This window comes from Rhizoctonia solani, chromosome 14, assembly GCF_016906535.1.
Source record: "Rhizoctonia solani chromosome 14, complete sequence".
NCBI classification, from domain to species: Eukaryota; Fungi; Basidiomycota; class Agaricomycetes; order Cantharellales; family Ceratobasidiaceae; genus Rhizoctonia; species Rhizoctonia solani.
The window spans coordinates 760,998-787,919 of record NC_057383.1 but is presented as its reverse complement, the minus strand read 5'-3'; the positions used below and the strand labels follow the sequence as shown (position 1 = coordinate 787,919).

The window sequence follows — 26,922 nt, the reverse complement described above, 5'->3', positions numbered from 1 at the left end:
GTTTTCCTCTCCTCACGCACTTGCATATGTGTAATTGTCTTTCTCACGTCGTTCTTTGTTCCTTGCTTATAGGACGCTCTTAAGCTCTAGTATCTCATATGGACCATCTGGTTTTTTCATAGACTTTCGTGATTAATATAACTGGTTCTATAGTCTCCGTCTATTCGGTTTAGCGTGAGGTTAAATTGAATGTCCTTTAGCCAAGACAGCAAAGTCTCCCAGAGAGCTGACGACATAATCCGGGATAACCGGCGATGCGTTAGCCCGGATATATCGGATAAGTGTGTTACGCCTGACCCGAATTTCGTGAATATTACCTACTTCTCTCATTGTCCATACTTACCCGATAAAACGAGTAGAGTATCGAGACCCCCGTTCTTCCCGAATTGAATATCCGTATCCAGGCGGTCGCCAATCATAAGAGTCTTTTTCGGATCGTAGTTGTGTCTAACGCGGCATTAGATTTGACTTTCCAGTTGAAGCTAATAGCTACCTACTTGGCTTTCACACAGTCTAACATTGTTGCATGGGGCTTTCCTGTAGAGACAGGATCTCTCTTGAGCGAATAGCGAAGTGGTGCACTGATGGATCCTGCTCCAGGAAGTAAACCTCCATTGGTGGGATAAGTGCTATCTTCATTAGTGGCAATGAATAAGCACCCTTCGTTGCGTGTGAGGTATTGGAACGCTTTTGAAAGTTTAGTATAGTTATTGATGTGTCCAACCCGCATACCACAGCAGCGACGGCTGGATCGGGCTCAAAAGGAAGGTTGAATGAATTCAGCGTGTTGTCTGCAGGGTCCTAGATTGCCGTTTAACGATGCATGGAACGGCTTAAAAGGTGAAGTGGGGGCTCACAGTGCCGCCAATATACGAGATGCCCTCTTCCTCCAGCTCCTCCTCGAGGCCTTTCATTCCGATAACGTAAACTTTCTTGTCTTTCGGGAGCTTGATGACAGAAGATAAATACACGGCAGCAGCATATGCAGAACCAAAAATCTCGTCCTGAGAGTGTGATCAGATATGTATGCGCGACAATATATTGGGAGATAACACAAACGTACTACTTCTGCCTGAACGCCTAGTTTATCAAACTTTCCCTTATAGCTTCGCCTCGATTTGGTTGCGTTGTTTGTCACAAATATGATACTCTTCTCTGGTGCCCAAATACTAGTAAAAATACCCTTAACCTCATTAACAAGAACCAGTGCTCACTTTGCTGTCTCAGATAAGCAAGTACTTCAATTATCCCAGGGATTAGATGATCACCATGCCATAGCACTCCATCACAATCAAACATAAAGGTATCATAAGAATCAACAACAGCCTGTAATTGTGAAGGGGTTGTTGGTTTAGCCGCCATATCTATTCTTTAGATTTAATAGTTAATAGTCTAGTAATTATGAACAGCCGTGTTGTTCAAAGCAGAAACAGCTCAAGTCGGTTTCGTTGAAGCCCGTAGGCGTGAGAAGAAATCACACGGTTATACTGTAGCCACCGCCGATTTCAACAGACCGGCGCTTAAGAGCATTTATGTATTATTCGTACTAGTAATGAGCTAGTGGATCCTGCCTTCAACCAGCGGACTTTTTAATTTTTAAAACACCATAGGGGTATTGTAGGGCACAGAAATGCTACAGCAAGACTTCTAAATGTTCTATGTTTCTGATCGGCGAGACGGCTGAGCACCTGAATCGCATCTTGATCAACGTACTTGGCACGTCTTCTGCACAGTCATAATGCACAACAGGAGTAGGAAATGGTAGGTCAGAGTAGTAACAATCTTAAGGCAACACTTAACAGCCTGGCAAGACTATTGCCGCGCATTATGTCTGGGTCCGATTTTACTGTACACGAGCAGCACTGTGGTGTGATAAGATCCTGAAAATCAGTACATCAGTAAAAGATCCTTTTTTCAGTAGGATATGGCCTGAAAATTACAATGTTAGTATGCCTCCCTCAGCATGAATCAGACTATGGAAGAATTGATACCTAAAATCAGTATGTATTGATCTTGATTTCAGCTCAATTCTCACTTAAACACACGCACTGATTTTCAGTATTATAACCTTGTACAGTGCAGCTAGCTGAGCTCCTTGGCAAATGTATCTGCAGGTGGCGGTGAGTTGCAAGTATGATGTTAAGCTAACTTTAGGCTGCTTTAATATCACACTATTAATCGTAAGTTAAATTTACGATTAAATTTACCTTGAGTCAAACAAATTCATTCATGCGTCTCACAGCATGCGCAACAAAGGTGACTCCGGATCCTCTCAACCTCAAGCCTTTTATCGTGCGAGCTTAATATCATGATTAGATAAGCTCAAAATAAGAGAGCGGACGGCGCGCTTGCTCAAGCTGATTCTTCGGACGCAGCTTTAGCAAAGACATCAGTACAACCAGCGGTAGTCCCCGCAGTGAACACAGGTAGGCCCGCTAGAGAAATACTTCTGAAGTAAGATATTTGTGCCCGCACTATAAGCTTGTCTTTTAAAAGGACTGGCTCGCACAGATACCGTACGCGCCCTATTCTACTATTCATCCAAGCATTCGATTCATATGCGTAACGCTACGCTTGGAATTCTATTTTTACACCAAAACAAAACAAAGCACTCGTTAAAGTAACCACTCAAAGCCCACTGCGAAGGCAATTTCAATAAACAATTCTCTAGGATAAAGTATCATAATAATCTTACTCATTAGGGTACCAGTAGTTTGTCCATCGAGTGTCATACGGAGCCTCTGGGTTAACAAAGCGCAAGTCGGTGGCCTAGAGCCAGATCGTGAGTCACGGTTCGCTGGAGTTACGACATACACTCACCAATCGAATAGTACTTGTAGGTGACTCATTGATACAAGAGGCATGAATCTACCAGAGGGTAAGTGGATAGGGCATAATCGTGTTCGCTGTTATACTCACACTGAAGGGATGATGGAATACAACATCTCCCACCTCATAGTCGGCAATAAGCCATTTCTGGTTACCATACGCACGGCTGAACTCTTGTGAATCGTGACTCAACGCGCCACCTCGTGACATGTTGGCGTTGAATGCGCTCAGTCGTTCTTCCAGGGTGAATTTTTCAGCGCGCTTTGTGAAATCATTTTCAATAGCTTGAGCGATGGGTACAGCATTCTCGAGGTAGGTTAGCCCACCACCCTCGACCGGGATGTCACCGAAAGGAAGCCAAGCAGTCAAGAAAGTCGGCGGGCCGTAGCGAAGAAATATATGATCGTAATGAACTGCCTATCAAAATCCATGTTGATTGGCATGAATGTTTAGCATACATTCACAAATTTTAACTGACTGTTGTCTCGGCACCAGGGACATTTGCCCTAAGCATCTGCCGTTTGAGAAGCTTAACTGCGGGCCACTGGGTAAATTCTTGGACAAACTTAAATATCGCTAATCATTGAGTGCCTAGTAAGTGAGTGGGCCTAGCAGAGCTTGATCACACTAACTTGGGTGTGTTGTAATAGCTTCTAGCCATTGGGAATGGTGGGCTTCGATATTGCGTTGGATGAACTGTAGAAAACGGTGAGCTAAATGCGGGCTAATTGCTGCAGCTGCCACACCTGTTCTGCCTTTTCTGTGTTGTGACCTTCACGTCCATTCCCGGGAGGTAGGTATTGTTCCGGATCTGCTCCGCAGTATATGCCATCAATGGGGTCGGTTCCTTCCTTGAGAACTCCAGTAGGAGCCATGAATTCAAAGTACTTGCGCCTAAAGTCCAAGATATCTTCGCGTGGGACGAGTCCTTTGACCCAAAGGTAACCTTGTTCCACGAATCGCTCACGCATTTCTTCCATGGAAGTCGAGTTTGCATATACGGGCTGGAGCCAGCCCAGATTGGCTGAGTCCATCGGCCTAAGGTCGATGGTGTGAATGGATTCAGGTCAGCTTGTGCTACAATGGCACCTACCTAGGTTAGAGCGAAGCTTTATGTCTTCAAGTTTGCGATTTGGAGGCGCATAATTCTGGCGTTTCTGTGCAGTAGGCTCGGACTGATAGGTGCTGAGGGCACACGGAAGAGCTCTGGGATTGGGGTAGTATCGAGTGCAACAGGTGCCATTGTAACAGTCAGAAAATTGAGTAAATTAATGAACTTATTTCAACAACTCGGTGGTAGGCAGCATTTATATACCTTCAGTGTCTAGCGCCAATACTAAATAATCGGATGTCGGACCGGCCTTGCTACGAGGTAGGGTGGAGCTTGTCGATTGAACTCATCAATCCAGACCAGACCAACACCTTCGGATATGTAATGAAGGTCACGCATTGCCCTGAATAGACCCCGTGGGGAGTAAGAGATCCGCATCTCGGGTCATTCGGCTCATAGCAGACGTAAAACGAGTGGAGGCTGTCCAAAGACGGGTTTGTAGTGTTTGTTAAATCTCCGGTGATTGTCGCGCACAGTGGCGCATCAAGGCACTTATAAGGACATTATATAACTATGGACGTAGTATATTCTTTCTTTTACTGTCTAGGCCTTGAGTATCGGCACATTCCGCCGACTGAATCAACTTTCGGTCAGACCGTGTGTCCTGGAACGAGAAAGACATACAATCACGTGGCAATTGGCAAATTAATTCAGGGTTTCGGCTCACTCTTTGACACTGCCACTCAAAAGTTCTTGTTTGTCGGACAATCACCATGCCTATTACGCCCAGCCATGAATTGCGCGCGAGCCTTGAAAGACATAACAAAGCATTCGAGACCCTCTTGCAATTAATTCCCGCCAAATATTATCTTCCACAGGAGCAAGAGGATGATAACGTAGGGACCATAGTTTCACTACTCGATCTTTAATTTTCATACAGTACATCGTAGATTGGGACCAAGTACCAAAAGAACAAGAAAAAGCAAGTCGCACCTAAGCAGGCGTTCAAAGAAGCGACCAAAAAGGCACGACGAGACAAGGTCAGTACCAAGTGACAAGTTGATTGTCGGCCGTTTATAGCCTTGACTACACAGCTCGATCCCGCCAATAACAAATCCATCTTAGAGATACAGAGGGAAGCCGCTGGTCTTCAGGACTCGGCTTCGAGCAATGCGAAGCAGAAGGGAAAGCATAAAGCCACCGAGGACGAAGATTCAGACGACCCAGATGTCGAGATGGCAGACCTCTCCGATGCTCCTCGAGATTCTTCCACAGCTCCACAAGCAATGCCATCGTACGAAAGTATTTCGACAGTTCGTGCCAAATTACATGCTCGTATCGACAGCTTGAAGAAAGAACGGGGTGCTCCCACAGGAGAGCCTGGGAGTCGTGATGAACTATTAGAAGAGCAGAGACGGAAGCGTGGTTTGCTTCGAGAGAAGAGGAGGCAGGCTACGCGCGAGCGAAAACGCAATGAAGAGGCGGGGAAACAAAAGAAATCCAACACACAGGAGAGGGACAAGGGCCATCAGACTAAAGTGAGTATTCAATGGGCGGCTAACGAATACGATCTCATGGTTTGTTTAGGCACAGCTCATAGTTCCAGATCCAGTAACCGGCGGATCTACAAGCGGAGCCACCAACGTTACATTTTCAGCGATCGCCTCATCGGGAGGTCCAGCCAAAGCGAAAAAATATGCTACAGTCGCGGATCCTCGTGCTGCCCTTAGCCAACTCAACTCTCGAAATGAGAAACTTGCTTCTTTACCTACAGAAAAGCGAGAGGCCATTGAAGAACGATCCCGTTGGGAAAAGGCCGAAATCCGTGCCGAGGGTGGAAAGGTGCATGATGATCCTGCCCGACTCAAGAAAGCCGCCAAACGAAAGGAGAAAGAAAAATCAAAAAGCAAGCTTGAATGGTTCGCCCTTCTATCAATTCGTTGAAATTAGTCTGACCCTCGTATTTTTACCACAGGGACAAGAGAAAGGAAGTGCTTGCCGCAAATATGGCAGCGAAACAGAAAAGGCGCTCGGATAACATTGCTCAGCGTAACGAGCGGAGAAATGACGCTCGAAAAGGAATCAAACCGAAAACAGGTAAGGCTCGGCCCGGCTTCGAAGGAAAACGCACATTCGGTAGCAAGAAGGGCTCCGGCAAGAGCAATAAATAACCAATTGTTTTCTATCTATTCCCACCTTTATCTATAGTTTCTCTTGCGTTATTGCTGCCAGAAAATTCCGACATTTCCGTAGTTGGTAATTATCATACATATCAAAATGGGCTCTTCTGCTGTTCGTTGGCGAGTTAACCGCCGAGGATTTGGCAGGTCGTGCACCCAGTCGTCAGAACTACTCAGGCGTGAGTGATAATCCTAGGTTCCCAGAAAGGATGTCCACGTCGCTGGGAAGCTTCTCGGAGGGCTAAAAACAGTGTTTATCCCAAGAATCTCCTGGCGCATCGCCAAATGGGTTACACCGTGACATGTTGATCATGAGGTACATTGCTTCTCTTCGTCCTGCCGATGGTTAGCTATCATGCTCCCCAGACTAAAACATACTTGTGACCCACCCTTCGTTACATCTATTATATGCTCGGAACAGACCGAACGCAGTTTTACGGAATTAGACTCCCTCTGTGCACATATTGCCGAGAATTACTCCTCCGGCCTCCGGTTGGGATGGGGAATAATATTCTGGCTCTATGAATATATAAAGTACTCTTTCAGCGTAAGGCAACTGTTGATCACGGTCCCCGTTCATCATGTTTTGGCTATCATCCGCCGTACTATTGACATTGTCTCAACTGGCAGCCGCCACTTTACAGATTGTACCAGCCGCAACATGGACCGCCGTATGTATAGAGGGTTAATCAATTCAAACAGTACTAATCCATATCCAATAGTCTGGAACCAATCAGCATATTCAAGCTCATGGCGGAGGTATGATCAAGGAAGGGAACACCTATTACTGGGTGGGCGAAAACAAACTAAATGTACGCTCTATCTCGGGCCTCTCTGTTGTTGATAGGAAACCGACAATTAATAGGGCTCGGCTTTCCAAAGCATTAACTGTTACTCTTCCACTAATCTTGTCGAGTGGAAATACGTTGGGGCACTTTTAACACTGCAGAGCTCGGGAGATCTCGGCCCTAGCCGAGTTGTCGAACGGCCTAAGGTAAAAGTTTCATTTGAAGGGTCTCCTTCAATTGACTCACAGACTACTCGGGTATACGTTCGGTTAGGTTATCTATAACCCCACGACAAAGCAGTATGTCTTGTACATGCACATCGATAGTTCAAACTATGGTGAAGCCAAAGTTGGCGTTGCAACTGGTTCTTCAGTTTGTGGCAGTTATACATATCGAGGAAGCTTCCGGCCTTTAGGCTACGAGAGTCGTGACATGGGGCTCTACAAAGATACTGATGGAACCGCATATCTGCTGACGGAGGATGTAAGTCACGATTTAATCATCTCGCGTTTCATATAATAATGGCTGCTACTCATTCAGCGAGCGAACGGTCTCCGTATTGACAAATTGTCCGCGGACTATCTCTCGGTTGTTTCAAACGTCTATACCTGGGCCGAGAAGTATGAATCGCCCGCCGTTATCAAGTCATCTGCAGGCGTCTACTTCATGTTTGCGTCTCAACTCACTGGTAAGTTACAACGTGGTCAGACTTCTCTAAGATCTAGCATGCCTATTGATGGTTCCTAGGATGGAATACGAATGACAATATGTATTCCACCAGCACATCACTTTCGGGTCCATGGTCTTCGTGGAAGGTTGGTGTACTAAGCTAGAGTGGGCAATTATCCGCGCATTAATAACTCGATCTATATATTTGGATTCTAGACTTTCGCTCCCGCCGGATCGCGTACGTGGGACAGTCAGACGACTTTTGTCCTTCCGATCGGCAATAACTTCATCTATATGGGCGGTAAGTTGTTTATCAAATTGCTTCTACGACAATATCTAAAGGCGTGATTTCAGATCGTTGGTTCAGCAATAATCTCATGCGTAGCACTTACGTCTGGCTCCCGCTAACAATTTCGGGTACGACCGCCAGTATGCCAACCAATTATGTCAATTGGGTCGTCGATGTCAATACCGGAGCCATGGGTCCAGGCCCGGGCGAGAATTGGTACGAAGCCGAGAGTGCTTCCCTGAGCGGTTCGGCCGTCAAAGCATCATGTTCCGGTCAGTCAGTCATCGTATATGATGAGATGCTCGTTAAATGTGTCTTCAGGATGCTCTGGTACTAGTGCGGTCGGATACATCGGTGGAAGCGGAAATGGAGTGCTAACGTTCAACAACGTCGCTAGCAATGCAGCAACTCGTACGACTCTTCGCATCAAGCATCTGGTAAGGTTAATATCTTCGAGCAGACTTCTGGTCCTAATGAACCGCATATGTAGAACGGGGACACAGCACAGCGATATGGCACCATTACGGTCAACGGCGTCGCTCAGACAGTCGCATTCCTCCCTACGACAGATGGACAGACACCGGGTTCAAGTGTTGTACATGTTAACCTTAATAGCGGAAGCTCAAATACGTATCTATTGCTGGGTATAATGGAGGCTATGCTGCTGATGTTGATAGGCTCATGGTGAGTCGATGATACCTGTTTGCAGGTTGGTGACAGGTACTGAATGAGCTTTTAGGTACCTGTATCGTAAAGCTCACTGGGAACGTGGTAAATACAATAAAAAAGTTGGTATCTTTAATGATCAACAATAGCATGTGTGTCAGATTTGATTGAATTGCATACGTTTCACGGTAAAGATAATTTAGAGTCAGGGATATCGCGAATCCATCAATGCTTGTGGCGCTCCCGGGCATGATTTGGAGTAGTAGCCGCGCTACTCCATACTCACTGGAGTCTCCATTGAAGGATATAGAGATTGTAAGAATGTACTATAAAAGGTAATATTGGGTCATCTGGAAACCTAATCTAATCCACCCCCACTTACTTCGAGTTGTATATTTGGTGTTCGAAAACTGGGGATAAGCGCCGAGACGGGGATCATGGGTCCAGCTGTTTCTCTCAAATACCTCCCATCAGTTTGCAGATCAAATGGAACCGCAACATTGAGTAGATCAGCGTCCTTATTTGTGAACGTGCTCTTGGGCTCGACGGGACATTCTGGTCCATCGAGATCCAGGTGGCATTCGCGAACTAGGATAACAGAGGTATGGGGCTTTATTTCCTGCCCACCTCGCGTAGATATTGAACGTTGGAGTCTGATCCGAAGACGCTTGGCAATTATAGGTCTGATTTTTCGAAGCTTTCCAAATAGTTGATTGCGAGTCGGTGTGTCCCGGAGCATTAGGGAAATCCGTATCGTAAAGAATGCATCATTCTGGTGGACGACCGCTCCAGAAGGAACGCATACCTATATGCGCCCGGTTTAGCGAGTGGCCAGAATCAGGATAAATCAATCATAGATCAGATTATCCTCGGCTTACCTGAGATTCGACCGAATAGCCATGATTTAACTTCAGGAGATTAGAATAGCAATCCCAAGACAACTTGGTCAGATTCGATAATTCTATAGCGGTGTCATCGCCTTGAGCGGTCCGAGGGACTGTGCCAAGTACGTCGACCCCTAAGTCCTCGCCAAAAAACGGCTCGTTCCGCAACAGACCCATGTCCGACCCTTCTGGAAGGACGGGAAACACCAGCCTGGTTATCGCAACATTACTGGTCGAAACATGTAGCATTCGTTCATCAATTCGAGACAACTCTCCACTGGCCAATGTCATAATTGCCTCGACAACCCATTCAATGCTCCCTTCTGGCTCACGAAAGGAGGGAGGAGGGCACCTCTCGTAGGAACAGAGGCCACGAGGCGCACCATCGAGATTGTTCGTTTCTGTGATAACCGTCTTCTGAGGGATGATAAATGAGAACCCAAGTGCAGCATGAGGCCTCCCTAATAATGTTTCCGTAAAAGGTATCATAACAGGCTTGTCTGTGGACCACGAAGTTGCGATGTTATTCAGGGGCACAACGCCACGATGGACCTCATGACGCAGGATTTTCTCGACCCGTTGGATAATAGGGGATTTTCGTTGCCGATCAGGATTAGTTGGAGTAAGTTGCCAGAACGTGGTGCGCGATTCAAAATATACCCGTAATGAGAGGCGATGAAGGACCAGCTCCGGGGATGAATTGGGCTTAGATCCCGGCATATCCGATTGCCCAAAAATATGAACGTGGCCCTCGACGGACTCACCCGTTCGAAAGGGTTGCTCGGGATGAGGGTTTCGTATCTTGATTCGGATACATAATCCAGACTCGTGCACATCCTTGTCTAAGACGACAGGTGTCGCAGCGGTAACGGGGAAGGATCGGGTCAAGCCAATCGGCGTTCTAGGGCAGAAAGGTGCGAAGAAAACGCCTGTTTACATCGACCTCTATCGTCAAGTGTCTGAAAACCTTACACACCTTGCTGTGGGACCGAGTTTGAAAGGAGCAGCTCGGACTAGATTCATAGTGGTCATAAGTTCGAGTTACTGAGCGTAATAAAAGATACCACATCAGTTTGAGTGATGAGGCCGATGCAATAGACACAGGGCACAATATCCGGTAGCTTTTATTATCACAAGCCAGTTCAGCCGAGACACCCAGAATGTCAACTGGAGTTGGGGCTTGACTAGGTCTGGAATAGCGGGGTGGCAGCCTCGAGGCACGGCAAATGATCTAGTTCCTGCGGTGTGGTCGCATGTGGTAGACACAAATACCCGAAATGGGTTATTTGTTGCTTATGTGCACCGTCAGTGGCAAGAGACTTCAGCTGTGACCAGCTCGAAACTGCGTGGGGTTTGGTTTGACAAGCTCCGACACTGTTGTAGTGTTCCGTTTGAGGTTTAGATCAGTCACGTGACTACTTGCCCCTTGTTGTAAATAGCCTGTTTGATAGATTCATTAAGTGCGTCCGTTCACCGAGCATAGACTGCCTGCTTTTCTGTATGTTAAAACACAGAGGATAGTACCTGTTAGACTACGTAACTGGCTACTCCCGCCACCTTATTGAGTAAACATGGCCCAGTCTGACGGTGGCCACTCCTGGTAGATTCCGAACTTGAACGTCGATTTGAACTATTCCTTTGTAGCATCGAAGAAGCTGATCAATTTGCACCCTGGCCGCACCACTGTTCTGGATTGTGCACCGGGCCAAGTATTTGAGGACCTTTCCACCCACGAATGCTCTCACTTGGATATACCCAGACTCACTTTCTTCAGTCACCAGGCACTTTCAAGCTTGTCTAGTTAAACAATGATGATCCAAGGCTCTCTCCAGCATCTCCCAGCTATCACTGACTGTCCGATGTCGTATGGATACTCAAATTGGGACCGTTTGATTGCCTGTAGAGATATCGGAGTCCAATCGAAGGAACATCTCAATCGGTCTCGTGCAGAGATGAACGGTAGGTATTGTGATATTATCATAGCGCTGCCTCGTTAAATCAGTGTGTGTATAGGGAGCATGTCATCTGCTAGCCACTCTGACGATCCCATTAATCTCAACGATCCTCTGTTTTTTCATCCTCAGCATCCTCGCAGTGCAGAGAACTTTGATTTAGGAGAACTTGGCATTGGGCACCCAGTGATGGGTGGGAAACCACCGGCGATCCCCCAGCGGTTGTATCCTGCCTACCAACTCCCTGGACTGAGCTACGGAGTGAGGCCGGACGGGAGTGTGTTGGTCAGCGCTCGGTATACTTACCCGGCGCCAAATAAACGGAACGTGGACGCCGCCCAACAAGAGGCACCCGTAGCAGGTGTGCCAAACAAAAAACGCAGACTAACAGACCCGGACAATTAAACGGTCGGAGCCGAGCACAGTTGTATGTTTTTGTTTCATATGAAGTCAACCCATCAACTAAAATGTCATTTCAGCTCGAGTAGTGTTTTTATTCAGTTATATCATACCATATGCTTTCTTGATTGTCCATATATGATTTATCACCCTCATGTAATCATGCATTCCTGTTTTCCATCATTCGGTGTATCGCGATGAGCTTGTTTTGATTTTGTACATCTTCCTTGACCTCCACTCTACTATCTTGCAATCGAATACGCTTCTTCTGATATATCGATCATCGAGGTTCCTGTCGGTGAGCAACAAACATCGCGCGATCGATCTGATCGACATCGGCCGGCGAAACTGCGTTGTCTGTGAAACTGAGGTTGCATTCGACCATATCATATCGGATATCATAGATTATGTATCGCCGGTAGTTGCCATCTTGAGTGCAATACCCCGGACGTTTCGCCTGGTTGGGATATTATTTGCCCGAATCAGGGTGAAATTGATATTATTAATCATCAGTTACGTTGACGAGTGTGGCGCGTCGGTGGCAGTGTGTTGGCTGGACTCGGATAGAGTTTTCAAGAATGGTAAATCCACCGGCCGTTCCCGGCCCACCCCCTTCCACCCTCTGACCTCATAGAGAACTCGAATGTTGCGCATGCATGTCGGAACTCGAAAATTATGAACGGATATTCTAGCGATATTCTTCGTCATCATATGCTTTCACGTGGCGCACTGGTAACGCGGATGTTATCAGCCAATCCCTGGGCGCCTAGGCCACTTCGGCAACCGGGCGCGGGGGTTTGTGAGAGTGACCGCAGTCTCGCATTGGGTTGTTTCCCGGGTGAGGCTTTTTTGCACAGCACTTATATCTAGCCTCGTGCCGACCAGAGAATGGAATTCCTCCCGAGTCCCCTAGCCCATGTGAGATAAAGGTCGATCTGGTGTCTTGTCACCTACTCTAAGCAGGAGCTAGCGCCCACAGCTCGTGCTCTTGTTGTCAATAGTTCCCACCCCTATTGGACTCGACCAGCTCCCTAAGAGCTCCCAGCTCGACGTCGACCACCCCACACCCTTGACCTTGGCAACTTCCAAGTTTATCCTACAGTGACGCACTTGGCCGTCATCACGATTTTTCTGACAGCCGCTATTCAATAATCCCTCTCTTCTCCACATCTTTGACCACCATGCGATACTTTATTCTCAGTGCACACGGCGGTATTGGCTACCTGGCAGCCCTGCGTATACTGGCACAGGACCCTCAAGATGTCTGCACATTCTTGGTCCCCTTCAACGAGTCTGAAACCTGGAAGAGTGACCCTCAGCTGAGGTCTTACATTGCTTCAAAAACTGCCCTGATTCAGACTGGAGATGCAAAAAATGTCGACGACGTTCAGCGTGCGTGGCACGTTGCAGAGATGGGCATTGATAGTGAGTGCAGCGGAATCGAAGCCGTAATAATCAGTGATGGTGAGTCGTTCGTCAATATGACCTAATTGGAAGACACATTTTCTGACAAACGATGGCACGCATACAGTGCCAGACCAACTTTCCTCACTGAAGAGCACTGGTGCTGAAGAACTCTTGGCAATACTCAAATGCTTTCCAGCATACCCTTATCCGACATTCAAAATGTGCCGCGAAGCCTTTGCATATTCAGTCAAGTCCCGTGCATCATATCACCAACAACGCCTTGCGCCATTGCAGATGCCTCGTTCACCTTCGTATTCCTCAAGATCGCCCCGCTTGATACTTGTTTCGCCCTCGCGCTCGTTGAAGCGTTTGCATTCTTCTGCTCGTGGGTCAAAGGAAGAACAAGCTATTGCCTGGGCAACTGGCAAAAAGATGTCATCCAGCGCCAACCTGGCTAGCCCCGGTTCAGCTAGCATGGAACCCGGAACGCCGATTCATGCGGACAGCCACTCGATCCACTCCTCGTATTCGACGCAATTGACCCTGAGCAAGACTGGATCTTTGTTCCCTGAGGAACAACAAGCGACCAGCACACGCGGGGGATGGCTCGATCCAAAACATGCTCTGATTATTCGCCCTGCCGTACTCATGCGGAGACGGTGTCGAGGTGATGAGACTGGTTCCTCTACACCGTATCGTATTCAGGAGGAGTTCACGTTACGCGACCGCGGAGGCGGATGGACTATCAGTAAGCGAGACGTCGCACATTTCATCGTTGCCAAAGCGTTGGATGACTGGGCTGCCTGGGGCGGCCGCAAAGTGCGCATCGCTTATTGAATTCACCCACCCACAGACTTTGTTGGATCCTTTTTTTCTTGCTCGGGTCGATTCTAAGCACTTTGTAGCATTGGTATCTAGTGTATCTGGTCCTTTTTCTTCCTCCTTTCTCCTTTCTCAAACACCTTCGTTCCTTATATTATTCGCTTGCATAGCTTTGTATCTCATCACTCCCCTCCGTGTACTTGTCACTGACCCACCTCCTTGTTGTTTTACATCATCCATGTTACATACTTTAGCTCTCTATATTGTCTACTGTATGTGAAATACAACCGTGATTGAACCATAACCCATATTACTTGGAACCTTATTCAGCGTCCGCAATACCCGCATTCAACCACGTTGAGTAATACTGACATTCGCGCGCGTTCACAGGGCCATCATCATGACAAAAGTCGAACTGCGGGCAAGCATGGCATGGACTCTGAGCCCACCCCAGCGCGACCCGTTCAGGGCGAATCGCGCGATATACTCTCCCCGCGTTCGCATCAAATTGAACTTCCACCGGCGACGGCTCACGTTTCACCTTGGACTTTGATTTCGACTTTGATTTGGAGGACGACTTGCACTTGGACTTGCTCTTGGACTTTCTGCGTCCGCGCTCGTCGTCCGAATCCGAATCCGAGTTGGACGAACCGGAGTCGCCTCCCGAATCTGACTCGGAATCGGAACTCGCCCGGCGCGATTTGGACTTTGATTTGGACTTGCTCCTGGATTTTGATTTTCTACGCTTTTTGGCACGGGCGTCTTCCTCGTCGGAATCGGAGCCCGAATCAGACTTGGCCGAGTCAGAGTCGGATCCGTTATCAGTTGCTTTACGTCGTTTCTTTTTCCGTCCAACAGACACATTCGAGCCATCTGACGAATTGTCATCCGAGTCAGAACCTGAATCGTCCCGTGGGCGCTTCTTCCCCTTTTTACTATTGCTGCTGCTCGATTTCTCTTTGTCTTTTTTGCGCCTTTTCTTTTTGCGCGAAGATTCGTCGTCCGAGGTTTCGCTATCCGATTCTGAGCCACTGTCGTTGTCGCTACCGCTGCCCATATCGGGCAGGCTGCCAAGCCCAGATCCCGGGAGGGCCTCGACTAAACCGTCGTAAATCAGGACCTGAAGAAGGGATTCTACGTGGGATATTTCGAGTGGAGTGTCGGTAATGTGTGATCCCTTCAGAAAGCTGAGAACGGCTGCGGCCGTTGGATAGCGCGAAGATGCCGAAGTGGGGAAAAGTGCCCGAGGAGATAATTTAGATTTAGACTTGTGTACTGGATATGACTTCAAGTGTTGATTAGACGAGCAACCGTAGCCATGGAATGAAACGCACCTGCTGTTGAATGAAATTAAGACATGCTTTACAGAGAGTTTGAACAAATTCAGATTCGAATTCGCTGTTGTTGTACCATGGGCCGCCAGATACTTCAACAGATGGCTGAAGGTTGGCAAGGATGTAAATTTTGCGAGTTGGATGCTACATACGGATTAATTATTGGCACCAGTCCCGAGAGTGGGAACCAACTCACCTTGACCGATTTGATAGACTTCACGAGTCCCTTTTTCTCCAATGACTTCAGAGCGCGGGTGATGATTGATTGGTGAAGTTCAGTGCTCTTTAAATGTTTGGTCCAAATCCCTGTTCTCTGTCTTAATACTTGGGTTGAGCGCGACAGAAGATCGTACCTTCGTTCTTGGCTTCCTGAATCTTCTTGTATACAATACTCTCATCCGCATCCATTAAGCCTACACTATCAGTCTGTGAGGTCCAGTATAGCATACCACATAACTGGAGTATTTCCTCACATTTTGGCATCGGCCTTGTCCACAGCTTTGTACGACAATACACCCTTGGAATCCTTCATAATTTTCAAAAGAGACTAATTCTAGATTTAGGTAGGGTTCGAACACTCTGATAGTCTTCATTCGTACCTTCTTCAGAAGCCCGTTTATAGCGGCGACCATATCTGCTCCTTTGATGGTCGTGGCCTTCTCTAGCTCCTTTTGGCGGAGCATCTACCTCTAGATGTCAGAAAATTAACATTTAAGTAATAAATGAGATATACTCCATCCTCGGCCTGAGAGCATGCTTGGTACACCTCCAGTTCACCCGGAGTGAGTGTCGACATGGTGGACAACTAAATTATTATACAGCTGGTCACATGACTTGGTTTGAGTGATCAGGATGGCCCATGGTGTCAGTAGCTGATGTCACGGCTACCACAATCATCTTCCCCATTCGTGATATTCGCACTCTGTCAAGCTTTTCTATTGCTACCTCAAATTTAATACCGTAAGGTTTAACATAAGCTACATTCCATACTATGTCGAATTACCAGGGCTCGTCAATCCAGGCCAATAGAGGGTACAATTGGGACGGCTTTCGCCAACAAGCACTCAATGTAGCGGATAGGTATTTATCTATAAGTGGTGCTCTTAGAGAATAATTTATCTTATCGTTAAATCCAGCATAGACAAACAGTATGGCATCCCTGCCCGTAACAAAATTGTCGCAGTCGGGAGTGTATACCCTTTCACAACAGTTCGTACTTTACTGGGTGTATCATTGGAGGCTTGTTCTAAACCGGCAATACTTAGACCCTAGCTGTTACATTTGGGGCGCTTTCTTTTTTCCCAGTTATCACTTTCCTGTGGGTGTTTCCTCTCGTTAAATGGTTCGATCAACAGCCATCTAATCTATCACATCCCTGTAGAACATTCTCATTCTTCACTCTCTTCATTTTCCTGCTATCTGGCTTGGCCACGGCCCTTGTTCTGGCAGGAATCGTTATACTTGGAGCATGTACGCCTTTCTTATCGCACTTACATATGGGCTCAGAGACTAATCGGCTCCAATATAGGCATTATACTACTTTCTGTCCTTTCTTTCGCCCTTGGCTTTGCCTTCTTCTTCTCTATCAGCGGACTCATAGTCTATCTCGCCTATCGGCTCGCTTTCCATGTGCAAGCCAATGAGGGAGGAGGGGTGGGAGCCTGGGTAGAAGAAACGTTGCTGAGGCTCAAGTTGGTTGATATTAACGAGGTACGGGAGACACTTGCTTCCAAAGGAGAGAAAAAGTATCCCGATGGAAAAGTTGAATAAACACGTTGTGGTACGCGGGCATTGTAGATACTGTATATATTTAATCTATACGATCTAACAGTGATAGCGTGCTCTACGATTTAGTTTTGATGAGACCAGCCATCATATCAAAGCTGTTACCGTCCGGTTGAAGGTCTATTGGTTTCATGTCGCCCCCTTGCTCTGGGATAGTTCTCAAGAACCCGGTATCTGGACTGATACCGAATATTCGAACTTTGGTTGGTGGGTTTGTTGTCATTAATGTGACTTGTTCATCCCTGTTTTACACCATCTTATTTCAGCTTCAGATCGGATACACGATGGGAGTCACTTACGAATGCAGCCATCTCTCCAGGTAGAGATCCATGAATGGCTCAAAGGAACCCTTGGCTTCAGTAAATTGACGCCAGAGGTCTTCAAAGGTAGCCATGATATTGGCCGCAATGTTCTCCATTGTTAAATTAGGGTTTGTGGTCCCTTGTGGGTATAGTTGTTTCAATGACATGATCGGTGGTTGATTAAGTACGTTTAATCCGGAGCCTGGGTACGCATATAAGCATTCAGCTCATGCTTCGGACCGCAGTACTTACCGATAACAACATGCATGGTATTATCCATAAAATTTGTCGTAATCAGGATACCACCAATCTTTTTCTTGGTCTTTCCATCGGCCTCGAGGACGTATATATCATTTGGCCATTTGAGTCGTACCCTCTCGCCCTCGGGCCCTGGCATCACTTTGCGACATGCTTCCGTAATAGCTAGCCCGAAGAGGTATTGGATGAACACGGTACGATTGTATGGAATATCCCGGGATGGACGTATAAGCAGCGAATATTGGAGGCACCCAAGCGGCGAAAGCCACACATTGCTACCACGCCCTCGCCCTGCTGTTTGGATTGTGGCAAGAGAGAGTACCGGATGGGGTAAAGTCGTCAGGAGGTTGATATTTCTGGTGAATCGCGTTCATTTCAATATATTTATGTAGAATATTCGAACTTACTTATCAAACAGAGTTTGGGTGCTGGTCACCACCTCCCCGTATAATAAAACTTCCCCCACGCCCCAGTTAGTTTGCTTGATAAAAGGAGAGTTTCCGCGAGCACCGTGGAGTGCTTTGAAGTAAAGCGCTATATCGAAAAGTGGGGCATCCGTAGTCGTTGGGAGAGTATCTTCATACACGACAATGTCTCGAACAGGGGACTTTTTGGACTCCTCTTCTTTTGTTCCTCTGTCTTGGACTCGACCTCCTTCCTAGCAATAGCGGTTCTATCGCTATGACTGCTGAAAAACCTAAACTTATCCTGGGAATCTTCAAACTCCTTGGCACTATCGTTCCCGGATTTGAAATACTGGTTGAATGCAGAAACGATGGATCCCACGACTCCTGGGCGGTCAGGTGAGGCACATAGTAGTTGTGGGAGTGGCGCATCGGATAACTTGGTACTCGCGGACCCACCCGGGACGGTAAGTCCCAGCCCAGCGAGAACGCCGCGCATAAGTTCCAGCCGCCTCGATTCCCGGACTGCGATGTTGTCAAGATCTTTCTGGGAACTATTCTCCAGGGCACTTCGATACGGTTCTTTGGGTATAGCGTACTCGGGGTGTAGCCCCCAAAGAGAAGCGGCGCCCCTTCCCACTGCACAAGTGACAGCTGCTGGTTTGCCATTGGGATACCGAGCGGTAACGAGGACGCCAAGTGCACGCATCTGTGGTGTATCCGCGTCTTCGAAAACGCCCCCGCCGTTGTAATAGATGCCTTCAAAGGTTTGTTCAGATTCTTCGCCGTGTACAGTTGCTGTGATATCAAGTAACTGGGCGCCCGCCTCGCTCTGGTATTCGAAACCTGGATAGGCGCAGCCCCGGGATGTCCCAGGGAAGAATTTGAGTGGCCTCTCACCCACGACTTGAAGTGGAGTGCCTAGTTCCCACTCTACACGGGCGGAGCCAAAGTATGCGCCAGCACAGATACCAAGATAGGCACCTCCGTTTTCCACGAACTCTTTGATTTTGGGGATAGCTTTGGCAAGATGCTCAACGTACGGTAGATCACGCCCACCAGGTATGGCTAGTAGTGCGCAACTAGGGCCCCAAGGTTCTGTTTCTAGAAGCTTAGCATCAACAGCTCTAACGGTATAATTTGGTCTCAGGAGAGTGTCGAGCGTTGTCAAAGTATGGTACAAGGAGGTTTCGGATACTCCGGGTCCCTGATACACTAGCACGTCCAAAGGCATGAGGAGAAGTACTAGTTGTAGTCCAGCACTGAATTTTGGGTATCTACAGCCCCTGTTGTCCGCGAGAGCCCTGGAAGAGACGAGATCGCACGGTGATAGAATCTAGAATAGCTGTTGGCGGAGTTTAAATGCGTTTCCCAGGACTGCCCGCCATCTGGCTCCCGTAGGCGCCAAGCGTTTATTTAGTACTTTGGCGTTGTGCCACAGCCACAGCCACAGTTGTCCACCTCCACTTGCATTATCCTCGAAATGTCATCCAGAGGAGCAATTGATACTCATTCTTAGTAACTCCTCGAAGAAACACGTATAATAGCAAAGCACGCTCGGCGAGGAGTGTCTCCCGCCCACAGAGTGTGTCACGTACTTCAATGAGCCGCCCTACAACCGCAGCGTCGACAGCCGGCGAGTATTCAACTCATGTGATTGCGGTGCTTGAAGGAAGGGGTAAGAGAAGTTATTCATATTCTATGATACTTATGCTGACCTGACCAAAGGAGTGGCGCGTGAAATCGGAATGGCGGCATTGAATAAGTCTACAGGCCAGTGTGTATCTTCCAGGTAAGGCCTACTAGCATATATCGCAATAAATGCGACCCTGACCATAAGATTTTAGATACATGACTGCCAAACTTATATAAAAACTCTCCATCACCTGCGTAGTAAGTAAAGCTACTGATGGAATAGGTCAATGCTAACCACTCAATGGATTAACCCAGTATACAATCCTTCCTCGATACTCGTCCCAGATACGTTTCTCCCCATTGAGCCCACATCAAAATCCAAAATTTCCCCATTAGTGGAGAGTATACGTGACGAGTTTGAGGATGATGTTGACTTGGTTCCAATTCCTCGAAAGTACTGGAACGACGGAGATGGTGAGAGTATGCTTGTGTCCGAACAGCATGCTGATCGCATAGATAGGCTTAGACGTCGTAAACCACCTTATAATTGACAATGGAGAAAAACCAGGGACTCTGCTCGCCCTGTCTAACAAGCAAGTGCACCATTTCTTACTTCTAATATATTAGCGTTGATTAACTTCACCGCACCAGGTATTATGCACTGTCTGCTACATCTGCTTTGTTCAAGTTTGTAGAAATACGCATGAACACAACCTTTGCGCCTCGCTCTGTGAGGATTAGCTTTCGGTCACCCGAAGGTAGAATAATATGCATTTTGTTATTATAAATCGTCCGATATCTGAGAACCATCCACGTTTCCTAGGAACCATGATGATCGACTGTGAAACCACCAAGAACCTAGAACTTTTACAGAATAATGTCTCAAAGAAGAGTAAAACTTCGTTGTTTGGGTAATTATGAATTTCTTCCCAATCTTTTTGGTATCTAATACAACCGTGCAGCTTGTTGAATCATACATTCACACCCATGGCACATCGGTTGTTAAGGATCAACATTCTAGCTCCAATAACTGGTACGTAAACCCTTATGATCGACCCAAAGCCAAGCCGAAGTATTTCAATGTTAGATCAAATGGCTATTGAGCGCCGACTGGAAGTAGTCCAAGGTATGAAACAACATATTCATACGCATAGCACGCATAATTCATACCCGATTTCAGAGTTAGTTAACGATGAGGAGAAATATACGGCCATTCGCGACGCACTCAAGCCCATCAGATCAAAAGACTTTGACAAGCTCATCGCCCAGCTCAGCACGTCCGACACGCACCCAATCGGCGGACCTTCTGGTAACGCCCGAGGAGCATCAGTCCGAGTCGAGCAGATTATGACGCTACGCAGTGTTGTTCGGAGCCTTCCCGCAGTTGTCCAGGCGCTTAATGGATGTCACAGCTATCTGCTGCGAATGATGGGTGATATGCTCGACGATGAGCGCGTCAAGTCTATCGATGATATGGTTAGCCAGGGACTAAATGATGATGCACTTTTCGCGGGAGTGAGTTCAATTCGCCTATTCTAAAGTATATCATTTTGAAGAAGAAATTGGCAGGGTGGCGGGAGCTTCGGTACCTCTTTCGGATCAGTCACCAAGAAGGTCTACGCCGTTCGAGCAAACTACAACCGCCTTCTGGACGTAGCACGTGAGACCTACCGCGAGAATGTCACGGATATCATTGAGCTTCAGGAAGAGCTCTCGAAAGAGCACGATCTGCCTATATCCATGCAGTGGCAAGACAGTGGCTTTGTCTTTGTTCTGAAAAAGGGAGACGTTCCGCCTGGGACTAAGAGCTTGCCGAGACCCTTCATAAACGCATCAATGAAGAAGAACGGGAAATGGTTATTTTCGCACTTGGAACTGGTAAGCGGACCTTATTCACCTGTGTAGCATTCAAGATTGATCGGGCGGCTTTTGATAGAAAAAGCGAAATGCGCGTTTGAGGGATTCGCTGGACGAGGCACTATTGCTCAGCGACCAGTAAAATCTTTACAGTTCCCAGAGATTGATTTTGACGATATTACTCTTAGAATCGTCAAGGCTCTTGTAGAGCGTATTCTAGAAGACATTGGTGTCTTGTACAAAGCTTCGGAAGCAGCGAGTAGCTTTCCCAAAACAGATGAGCGAGCGCTAAGATGAATTACAGATAGGGCTTCTAGATATGCTTTGGTCCTTCGCTCATACATCCATTCGTATGTTCAGTTCCTAAAATGACTGTCCCGATATAACAAACGGCACCTACTCATCTACTCAATCAGTTCATAATTATACCCGACCCGAGTTCACAGGTACACTAGCGATTAAAGCAGGTCGGCACCCCGTGTTGGAAATGTACAAGCTGCCGGGAACTTCGTCCCGAATGACACGTATGCGTGCGATGGGTCCAGCTTTCAGATTATTGAGGGTCCGAACATGTCGGGTACGTGCGGAAGATCGCATCTGTTTTCGGACTCTATCTGACGGCTTCGGCTGGGCAGGAAAAAGCACATACTTGAGGCAGATTGGATCGCTGGTGGTTATGGCCATGTGTGGATCTTTGTCAGTCCTGGACGAAAATAAGCATAGCTGTCACTGACTACCTCTAGTGTCCCGGCTGAATACGCTAGTTTCCGGTGGGTTAGTAAATTATTGAAAAGGGCTTGGACTGACTCAGATGCTTAGAATTCACGACTCATTACTGACTCGTTTATCGAACGATGACGATCCTGAGCGTAGTCTTAGCACGTTTGCAAAAGAGATGACAACAAGTGGGACGATCTTGAGTGGGTTACTGTGCATCGGCTCCTGAAATTCGGCAGAATCTTAGCTTGCATCCAGGTGTGGCAACGGAATCCTCGTTGATATTGATCGACGAGCTCGGAAGGGGACATCGCCTATAGAAGGTATTGGACTCGCGCATGCAATCGCGGAGGAGATTATTAAACTTAAGGTGCGAACCTTACGTATACTTTCCGGGCTTCGCGTTACTGATCGGTACTTAGGCTTTCACTTTTTTCACTACGTAAGCGCATATAGTCTCCGGATAGGCGTTTGTTCTAACATTCATCAAGTCATTTTCACCAACTCACCTATACCCTCTCCAAATACCCGACGTTGTAAAGTGGGTCCTCACGAGTTTAGGCCCGTAGTCGCTTCACTTACATTTCAATTTCAATAGTTTACATCTCGCTGTCGAGGTAATACTACTTTTATAACTTTGACGACGTGCCTCATTTTTCATTAATGCCAGAAAAGTACACACGTGAACCAGTCGACCTTCCGGTTGAGGTTCCGACACTTGTGAGTCGACTGCCGTAGAAAAGATGCTTGTTCATCCCCCTGGTCGTTAGGCTGGTAGATGGTGCATCAGATGCTATTGACCATTACGGTAGCGCAAGCGTAAGATATAGCTATAAACTTGTAGTGACATTTGTATTATAGGGCTTGAACTCGCTCGACTGGCTGATCTCCCACCGGACGTGCTAATCGAAGCACGAAAGTATCCATGGAGCTTAAAGCTCAGACGACGCACAAAGAGCAGCGAGCGAAAGCAATGCTATTGCAGCGCGGAGGAAAATCATCCTGCGAGTCAGTTGTTTCCGACATTGTCCTAAGTTCGATAGACTATGGCCGATCTAACTTGGACTTGTGCCTTCCAGATCGGGGTACAACTCAAGCAAGTACTAGAACATTCCACACTCGGGGACGAGGATCTCCTCAAATATCTCGCTGGCATACAAACAGAGACCATTGTTGCACTGAGGGATCTACTTCCCAGCGCTGGACACTCGTCTCGCGAGGACGTGGAACCGCTCGAGCCCGGCCATGGATCCAGTCCCCGGAGATAACGGAACAAAGGTCTAAAGTTAGAAGTGTCCCACCAATTGAAGGTCAACGATGAGCGCTGTACCGTTCAGGTGGCAACTTGAAGCAGGAAGTTGATTAAACCAAATGCCAAGATTTGTACAATTCGATCAACACTCAATTCAGTTCTGTGCAATTTCACTCACCTCGAAGGGTGGTGCCTTTCATGATTTCTGGAACGGGAGATATGAGGTTTGATGCGTTGACGACGACACGTGCGTCTCGACGCAAACATTTTTTTCGAGTCCGGGGTTTGACAGGACCTTGTGCAAAGGACCGAGGTATCTGAATTGAGTTACTTCCGGGAAATGCCCTGGTTCTTTTCTGTGGCACCAGGGACTGGCACCGGTTACTAGCCAGCGTGCGTCCTGGAGACTCGTACGTCCGTGAAAGCCGAACAATTGCTCGCGGTAATGAACATGGGTTCAAGCTTGGTCGCTGGAGACTACAGTATCCACGTGCATGATATCATGGTTGGAGGAGTGCGGAACGAGGAGATCTGCAGTGCGGGTGGTTGCTATCAGGTAAGCGTGTCCTTTCCCGAAAAGGCAAGTCAGCGAACAGGTCGTGATGCCGACGACACGAGGCATGACATGATCTGCAGGAATATTGCCCTGCCTTTCCGGCGAGAATTGATAAAGTGCCGGAGCAAAGTCTACCTCGCGAATTCTCGTCTCGCCTTTGTGGATGTTGAATATCCTGTAGGCTGTAGGTATTTTCAATTAATATGACCGTGGTCCGAGCTGATAAATACAAAACGCCACAGACAAGTGACTTTCTTTCTTCCCACCTCTTTTGTCTTCGTTCTCTCTTCACCCCCTTTTTGCAGGCCGGACCCCTGCTATCTTTCTTTAACTCTCGGACTATATCTACTCTGTCGCTTTTTTCTTCTTCTTATCTCGTCTGGAACGTTTAGTCACTATGTCCATCTCGCTTAAGGTAACTCAGGCTCGCGTGAAGGAATGGATTGATACTCACCAGTGTTTGCCAGGCTGAGCTAGAAGCGTGGGCGAATGCGTTGAATGCATATGATGCCGAGGACTTTCAAAAGGCGCTTGAGTTGTTCGAAGTAAGAGTTGATAGCATTGATCGGGGTCAATCTCGCTCATCCAATTTATATTTTTCACAGCCGATTTCAGATACTTCTCGCATACTAACCAACATCGGGCTTATCCTTGCAACAATTGGCGAGCACGAGCGTGCCATTGAACGATTCAAGCAAGCTACCGAGTCGGACACTTATCTCGCCATTGCATATTTCCAGTGTGGAGTTAGTTGCTTTTTACTGGGGGATTACGAGTCCGCCTTTGAGCAGTTCGAGAGCGCGTTGATGTGGTTACGGGGGAATCAAGCCATGTGCGTTGTGGCGCTCATACTTTTGGACTGATTCTTACATTCTTTCGATCAGAAATTATGAGCAAATTGGATTGAACTTCCGATTGTACACTTCAGAGATTCTTTTTAATAGGTATGGTTGCAACTATTAATAATTTTGCGGATACTAATGGTTGTTACAGGGGGCTATGTCTCTTGAATTCTGGCCGGCCGGAGGCAGCGATGCAAGATTTGCTGGCTGCGCAGAAGGAAAAATCTACCCCCGAGCACGACGTTATCGATGATGCTATCAGGGAGCAGGGTGAAGGTTACACTGTCTTTTCGATCCCGGTTGGCGTGCTATTCCGACCCAACCCCAACAAAATCAAGAACCTTAAAACGAAAGATTACCTCGGCAAAGCACGCCTCATCTCAAGGGACGGATCCAAGTACGAGGCCTTTGACGGCGTTGACCCAAGCGAACTTGCTTTTGGCCGTGAACATCCTCCGTTGACAGCCACCTCGGACCCTGGTCGGCGTCCAGGGGTCCCATCCAAAGAGGGCGCCAATCTGGGTCGATCTTCCAGCGACTTGGGCGGAACCTCGGCACCCCGGAACCCAGTTGGGCTCTCGCGTGCTGCTACAACGGCCGTGAGCAACCCTACGAACAGACCTTCCTTCGAGCTTCGTCGTGAACCGGAATCACTTATCCGCGCGGCTACGACCGTTCGCCCCATGCGCCCTGCTTCCCCTCCTCGCTCTTTGCGTCCTGCTTCCCCTCCTCGCCCTGCTCCTGCTCCTGCCCCTAAACTTCGCTCCCCTGAGCCTGCAGCAGCAGCACCCCTTCCGGCTACTCGTGGGCTCAGCGTCCGGCGACCACCGGGTGTTTTAAAGCCTACTCCGGCCTTGCCCCCACCTGAAGAGGATGATGCATATGATGGATATGTGGGTCGCTCTGCGGGGAGTGACAACCAGTGGGTAGAAGAACCCGTTTCGATCACTTCTCACTCGCGCGCGCCGTCTCGGTCGGCATCGGCCATGGGAGGACGGACCCAGGCCAGCTATCCCACTCGCTCTCCGAGCCAACATACAGTACGAAGGGCACTGTCAAGAAAGGGCACTGCGATGTCCCGTCGTACGCGATCTTACGATGAAGAGGAAGGATATGTCAGTGGCAGTGGGGGTGATTATGAAGAAGCACAGTTCGAGACTACAAAGATTCGCGTTAGGGTATGTTTGTATTTCGTCTCAGGCAATTATTTCTGTAATTCTGATGAGGCTCTGCTTTGCAGCTTCGGTTCAAGAACGACCTTCGTGGGATGGCTATCATGCCGGATATCTCATGCGATGACTTTATGGATCGTGTTTGTGTCAAGTTTGGACGCGAGTATGGGGATTTGAGCATCAAGTTTGTTGACGACGATGGCGCCAAGGTTACTATCATGGACGAGAGTGATTTTGAACTCGCAATCGAGACGGCTCGTGCTGCAGCTCTCAAAGGAAAAGAGAGCCGTTTGGAAATTTGGTTCGTATGAATTCCTATACCTGTGCTGGAATGGTTCTTCTAATTACAAAGTTTCAGGTGCGATGAACTTGGTGCTTAATTGATACCTGTGCATGTATGCGAGCGACTTCTTGGTTCTTTTGTTCTGATATGATCCTCCCTCATTATGCGAATCACTTGATCCATCTTTACTCTGCTTCTCATCATCCACTTTGTGGCTTTACTTCCTGTGCGTCCCCGAGGTTTGTTGTACTTTTGCATCTATGGTCTGGTACCAGCATCGAGTATCGGTAGCGAGAGCCTTGAACTACTTGTATGTTGCGAACTCTTACATTCCTTTTATTTTTTGGTATGAATGAACGACTTGACAAACTGACATTTCGAGGAGAAATTTTATTCCTGACGATGCGTTCAAAATAGATGGAAAAGAGGGAGTCCTTTGACTGGTCAACTTTAGAGCACGAGTATGGACCCCATATTTGGGCCGCTTTTCTAGCTCAACTGCCTTGCCAACTGGGATAGGATTGCTCAGTGGGTGATTTGATAATGGGTTGCTCCGAATACTCCCCCCCCCTCCTATGATGATCAGCAT

General features: G+C 47.6%; 12 protein-coding genes across 12 annotated transcripts; 7 read left to right on the top strand and 5 right to left on the bottom strand.

The window, feature by feature from the left end:
• Window positions 1-180: 180 nt before the first annotated feature.
• RhiXN_10878 (4-nitrophenyl phosphatase) lies at window positions 181-1,362 on the bottom strand (the record flags this gene model as incomplete). Its single annotated transcript, XM_043330693.1, has 8 exons — window positions 181-292; window positions 340-447; window positions 498-609; window positions 660-687; window positions 733-801; window positions 858-1,004; window positions 1,064-1,155; window positions 1,215-1,362. The coding sequence occupies 8 exons, from the start codon at window positions 1,360-1,362 to the stop codon at window positions 181-183; spliced, it is 816 nt and encodes a 271-aa protein (XP_043186038.1).
• A 1,329-nt stretch (window positions 1,363-2,691) lies between these two features.
• On the bottom strand, window positions 2,692-3,863 carry RhiXN_10877 (phytanoyl-CoA dioxygenase; the record flags this gene model as incomplete). Its single annotated transcript, XM_043330692.1, has 6 exons — window positions 2,692-2,769; window positions 2,821-2,868; window positions 2,920-3,246; window positions 3,308-3,405; window positions 3,462-3,525; window positions 3,576-3,863. The coding sequence occupies 6 exons, from the start codon at window positions 3,861-3,863 to the stop codon at window positions 2,692-2,694; spliced, it is 903 nt and encodes a 300-aa protein (XP_043186037.1).
• Window positions 3,864-4,653: 790 nt separating this feature from the next.
• On the top strand, window positions 4,654-6,051 carry RhiXN_10876 (glycoside hydrolase family 43 protein; the record flags this gene model as incomplete). Its single annotated transcript, XM_043330691.1, has 5 exons — window positions 4,654-4,776; window positions 4,831-4,920; window positions 4,975-5,418; window positions 5,468-5,799; window positions 5,856-6,051. 5 exons carry the CDS (start codon window positions 4,654-4,656, stop codon window positions 6,049-6,051), a joined length of 1,185 nt encoding a protein of 394 aa, XP_043186036.1.
• A 590-nt stretch (window positions 6,052-6,641) lies between these two features.
• On the top strand, window positions 6,642-8,545 carry RhiXN_10875 (glycoside hydrolase family 43 protein; the record flags this gene model as incomplete). Its single annotated transcript, XM_043330690.1, has 11 exons — window positions 6,642-6,731; window positions 6,783-6,872; window positions 6,926-7,054; window positions 7,122-7,331; window positions 7,389-7,536; window positions 7,596-7,663; window positions 7,734-7,818; window positions 7,872-8,078; window positions 8,128-8,243; window positions 8,297-8,490; window positions 8,539-8,545. 11 exons carry the CDS (start codon window positions 6,642-6,644, stop codon window positions 8,543-8,545), a joined length of 1,344 nt encoding a protein of 447 aa, XP_043186035.1.
• Window positions 8,546-8,830: 285 nt separating this feature from the next.
• On the bottom strand, window positions 8,831-10,379 carry RhiXN_10874 (uncharacterized protein; the record flags this gene model as incomplete). The annotated part of the gene is made up of 3 exons (XM_043330689.1): window positions 8,831-9,277; window positions 9,351-10,257; window positions 10,333-10,379. 3 exons carry the CDS (start codon window positions 10,377-10,379, stop codon window positions 8,831-8,833), a joined length of 1,401 nt encoding a protein of 466 aa, XP_043186034.1.
• A 785-nt stretch (window positions 10,380-11,164) lies between these two features.
• RhiXN_10873 (uncharacterized protein) lies at window positions 11,165-11,713 on the top strand (the record flags this gene model as incomplete). The annotated part of the gene is made up of 2 exons (XM_043330688.1): window positions 11,165-11,315; window positions 11,370-11,713. 2 exons carry the CDS (start codon window positions 11,165-11,167, stop codon window positions 11,711-11,713), a joined length of 495 nt encoding a protein of 164 aa, XP_043186033.1.
• Window positions 11,714-12,595: 882 nt separating this feature from the next.
• RhiXN_10872 (uncharacterized protein) lies at window positions 12,596-13,951 on the top strand (the record flags this gene model as incomplete). The annotated part of the gene is made up of 4 exons (XM_043330687.1): window positions 12,596-12,625; window positions 12,678-12,796; window positions 12,846-13,132; window positions 13,239-13,951. 4 exons carry the CDS (start codon window positions 12,596-12,598, stop codon window positions 13,949-13,951), a joined length of 1,149 nt encoding a protein of 382 aa, XP_043186032.1.
• Window positions 13,952-14,258: 307 nt separating this feature from the next.
• RhiXN_10871 (DNA-directed RNA polymerase III subunit C34) lies at window positions 14,259-16,066 on the bottom strand (the record flags this gene model as incomplete). The annotated part of the gene is made up of 7 exons (XM_043330686.1): window positions 14,259-15,221; window positions 15,271-15,414; window positions 15,467-15,576; window positions 15,624-15,688; window positions 15,744-15,817; window positions 15,870-15,953; window positions 16,004-16,066. 7 exons carry the CDS (start codon window positions 16,064-16,066, stop codon window positions 14,259-14,261), a joined length of 1,503 nt encoding a protein of 500 aa, XP_043186031.1.
• Window positions 16,067-16,261: 195 nt separating this feature from the next.
• RhiXN_10870 (uncharacterized protein) lies at window positions 16,262-17,040 on the top strand (the record flags this gene model as incomplete). The annotated part of the gene is made up of 5 exons (XM_043330685.1): window positions 16,262-16,350; window positions 16,407-16,479; window positions 16,536-16,588; window positions 16,652-16,740; window positions 16,799-17,040. The coding sequence occupies 5 exons, from the start codon at window positions 16,262-16,264 to the stop codon at window positions 17,038-17,040; spliced, it is 546 nt and encodes a 181-aa protein (XP_043186030.1).
• A 73-nt stretch (window positions 17,041-17,113) lies between these two features.
• Window positions 17,114-19,253, bottom strand: RhiXN_10869 (biotin-[acetyl-CoA-carboxylase] ligase; the record flags this gene model as incomplete). Its single annotated transcript, XM_043330684.1, has 5 exons — window positions 17,114-17,297; window positions 17,355-17,559; window positions 17,610-17,971; window positions 18,023-18,149; window positions 18,200-19,253. 5 exons carry the CDS (start codon window positions 19,251-19,253, stop codon window positions 17,114-17,116), a joined length of 1,932 nt encoding a protein of 643 aa, XP_043186029.1.
• Window positions 19,254-19,621: 368 nt separating this feature from the next.
• On the top strand, window positions 19,622-23,496 carry RhiXN_10868 (DNA mismatch repair protein MutS; the record flags this gene model as incomplete). Its single annotated transcript, XM_043330683.1, has 25 exons — window positions 19,622-19,697; window positions 19,748-19,811; window positions 19,938-20,128; window positions 20,175-20,238; window positions 20,306-20,412; window positions 20,478-20,565; window positions 20,617-20,687; window positions 20,742-20,780; window positions 20,835-21,169; window positions 21,224-21,532; window positions 21,591-21,649; window positions 21,700-21,770; window positions 21,816-21,861; window positions 21,979-22,088; window positions 22,147-22,207; window positions 22,255-22,281; window positions 22,331-22,435; window positions 22,487-22,598; window positions 22,651-22,670; window positions 22,720-22,764; window positions 22,827-22,845; window positions 22,899-22,948; window positions 22,999-23,036; window positions 23,090-23,236; window positions 23,336-23,496. The coding sequence occupies 25 exons, from the start codon at window positions 19,622-19,624 to the stop codon at window positions 23,494-23,496; spliced, it is 2,415 nt and encodes an 804-aa protein (XP_043186028.1).
• Window positions 23,497-24,433: 937 nt separating this feature from the next.
• RhiXN_10867 (neutrophil cytosol factor 2) lies at window positions 24,434-26,361 on the top strand (the record flags this gene model as incomplete). Its single annotated transcript, XM_043330682.1, has 6 exons — window positions 24,434-24,451; window positions 24,504-24,581; window positions 24,642-24,868; window positions 24,921-24,980; window positions 25,030-26,056; window positions 26,119-26,361. 6 exons carry the CDS (start codon window positions 24,434-24,436, stop codon window positions 26,359-26,361), a joined length of 1,653 nt encoding a protein of 550 aa, XP_043186027.1.
• Window positions 26,362-26,922: the final 561 nt, after the last annotated feature.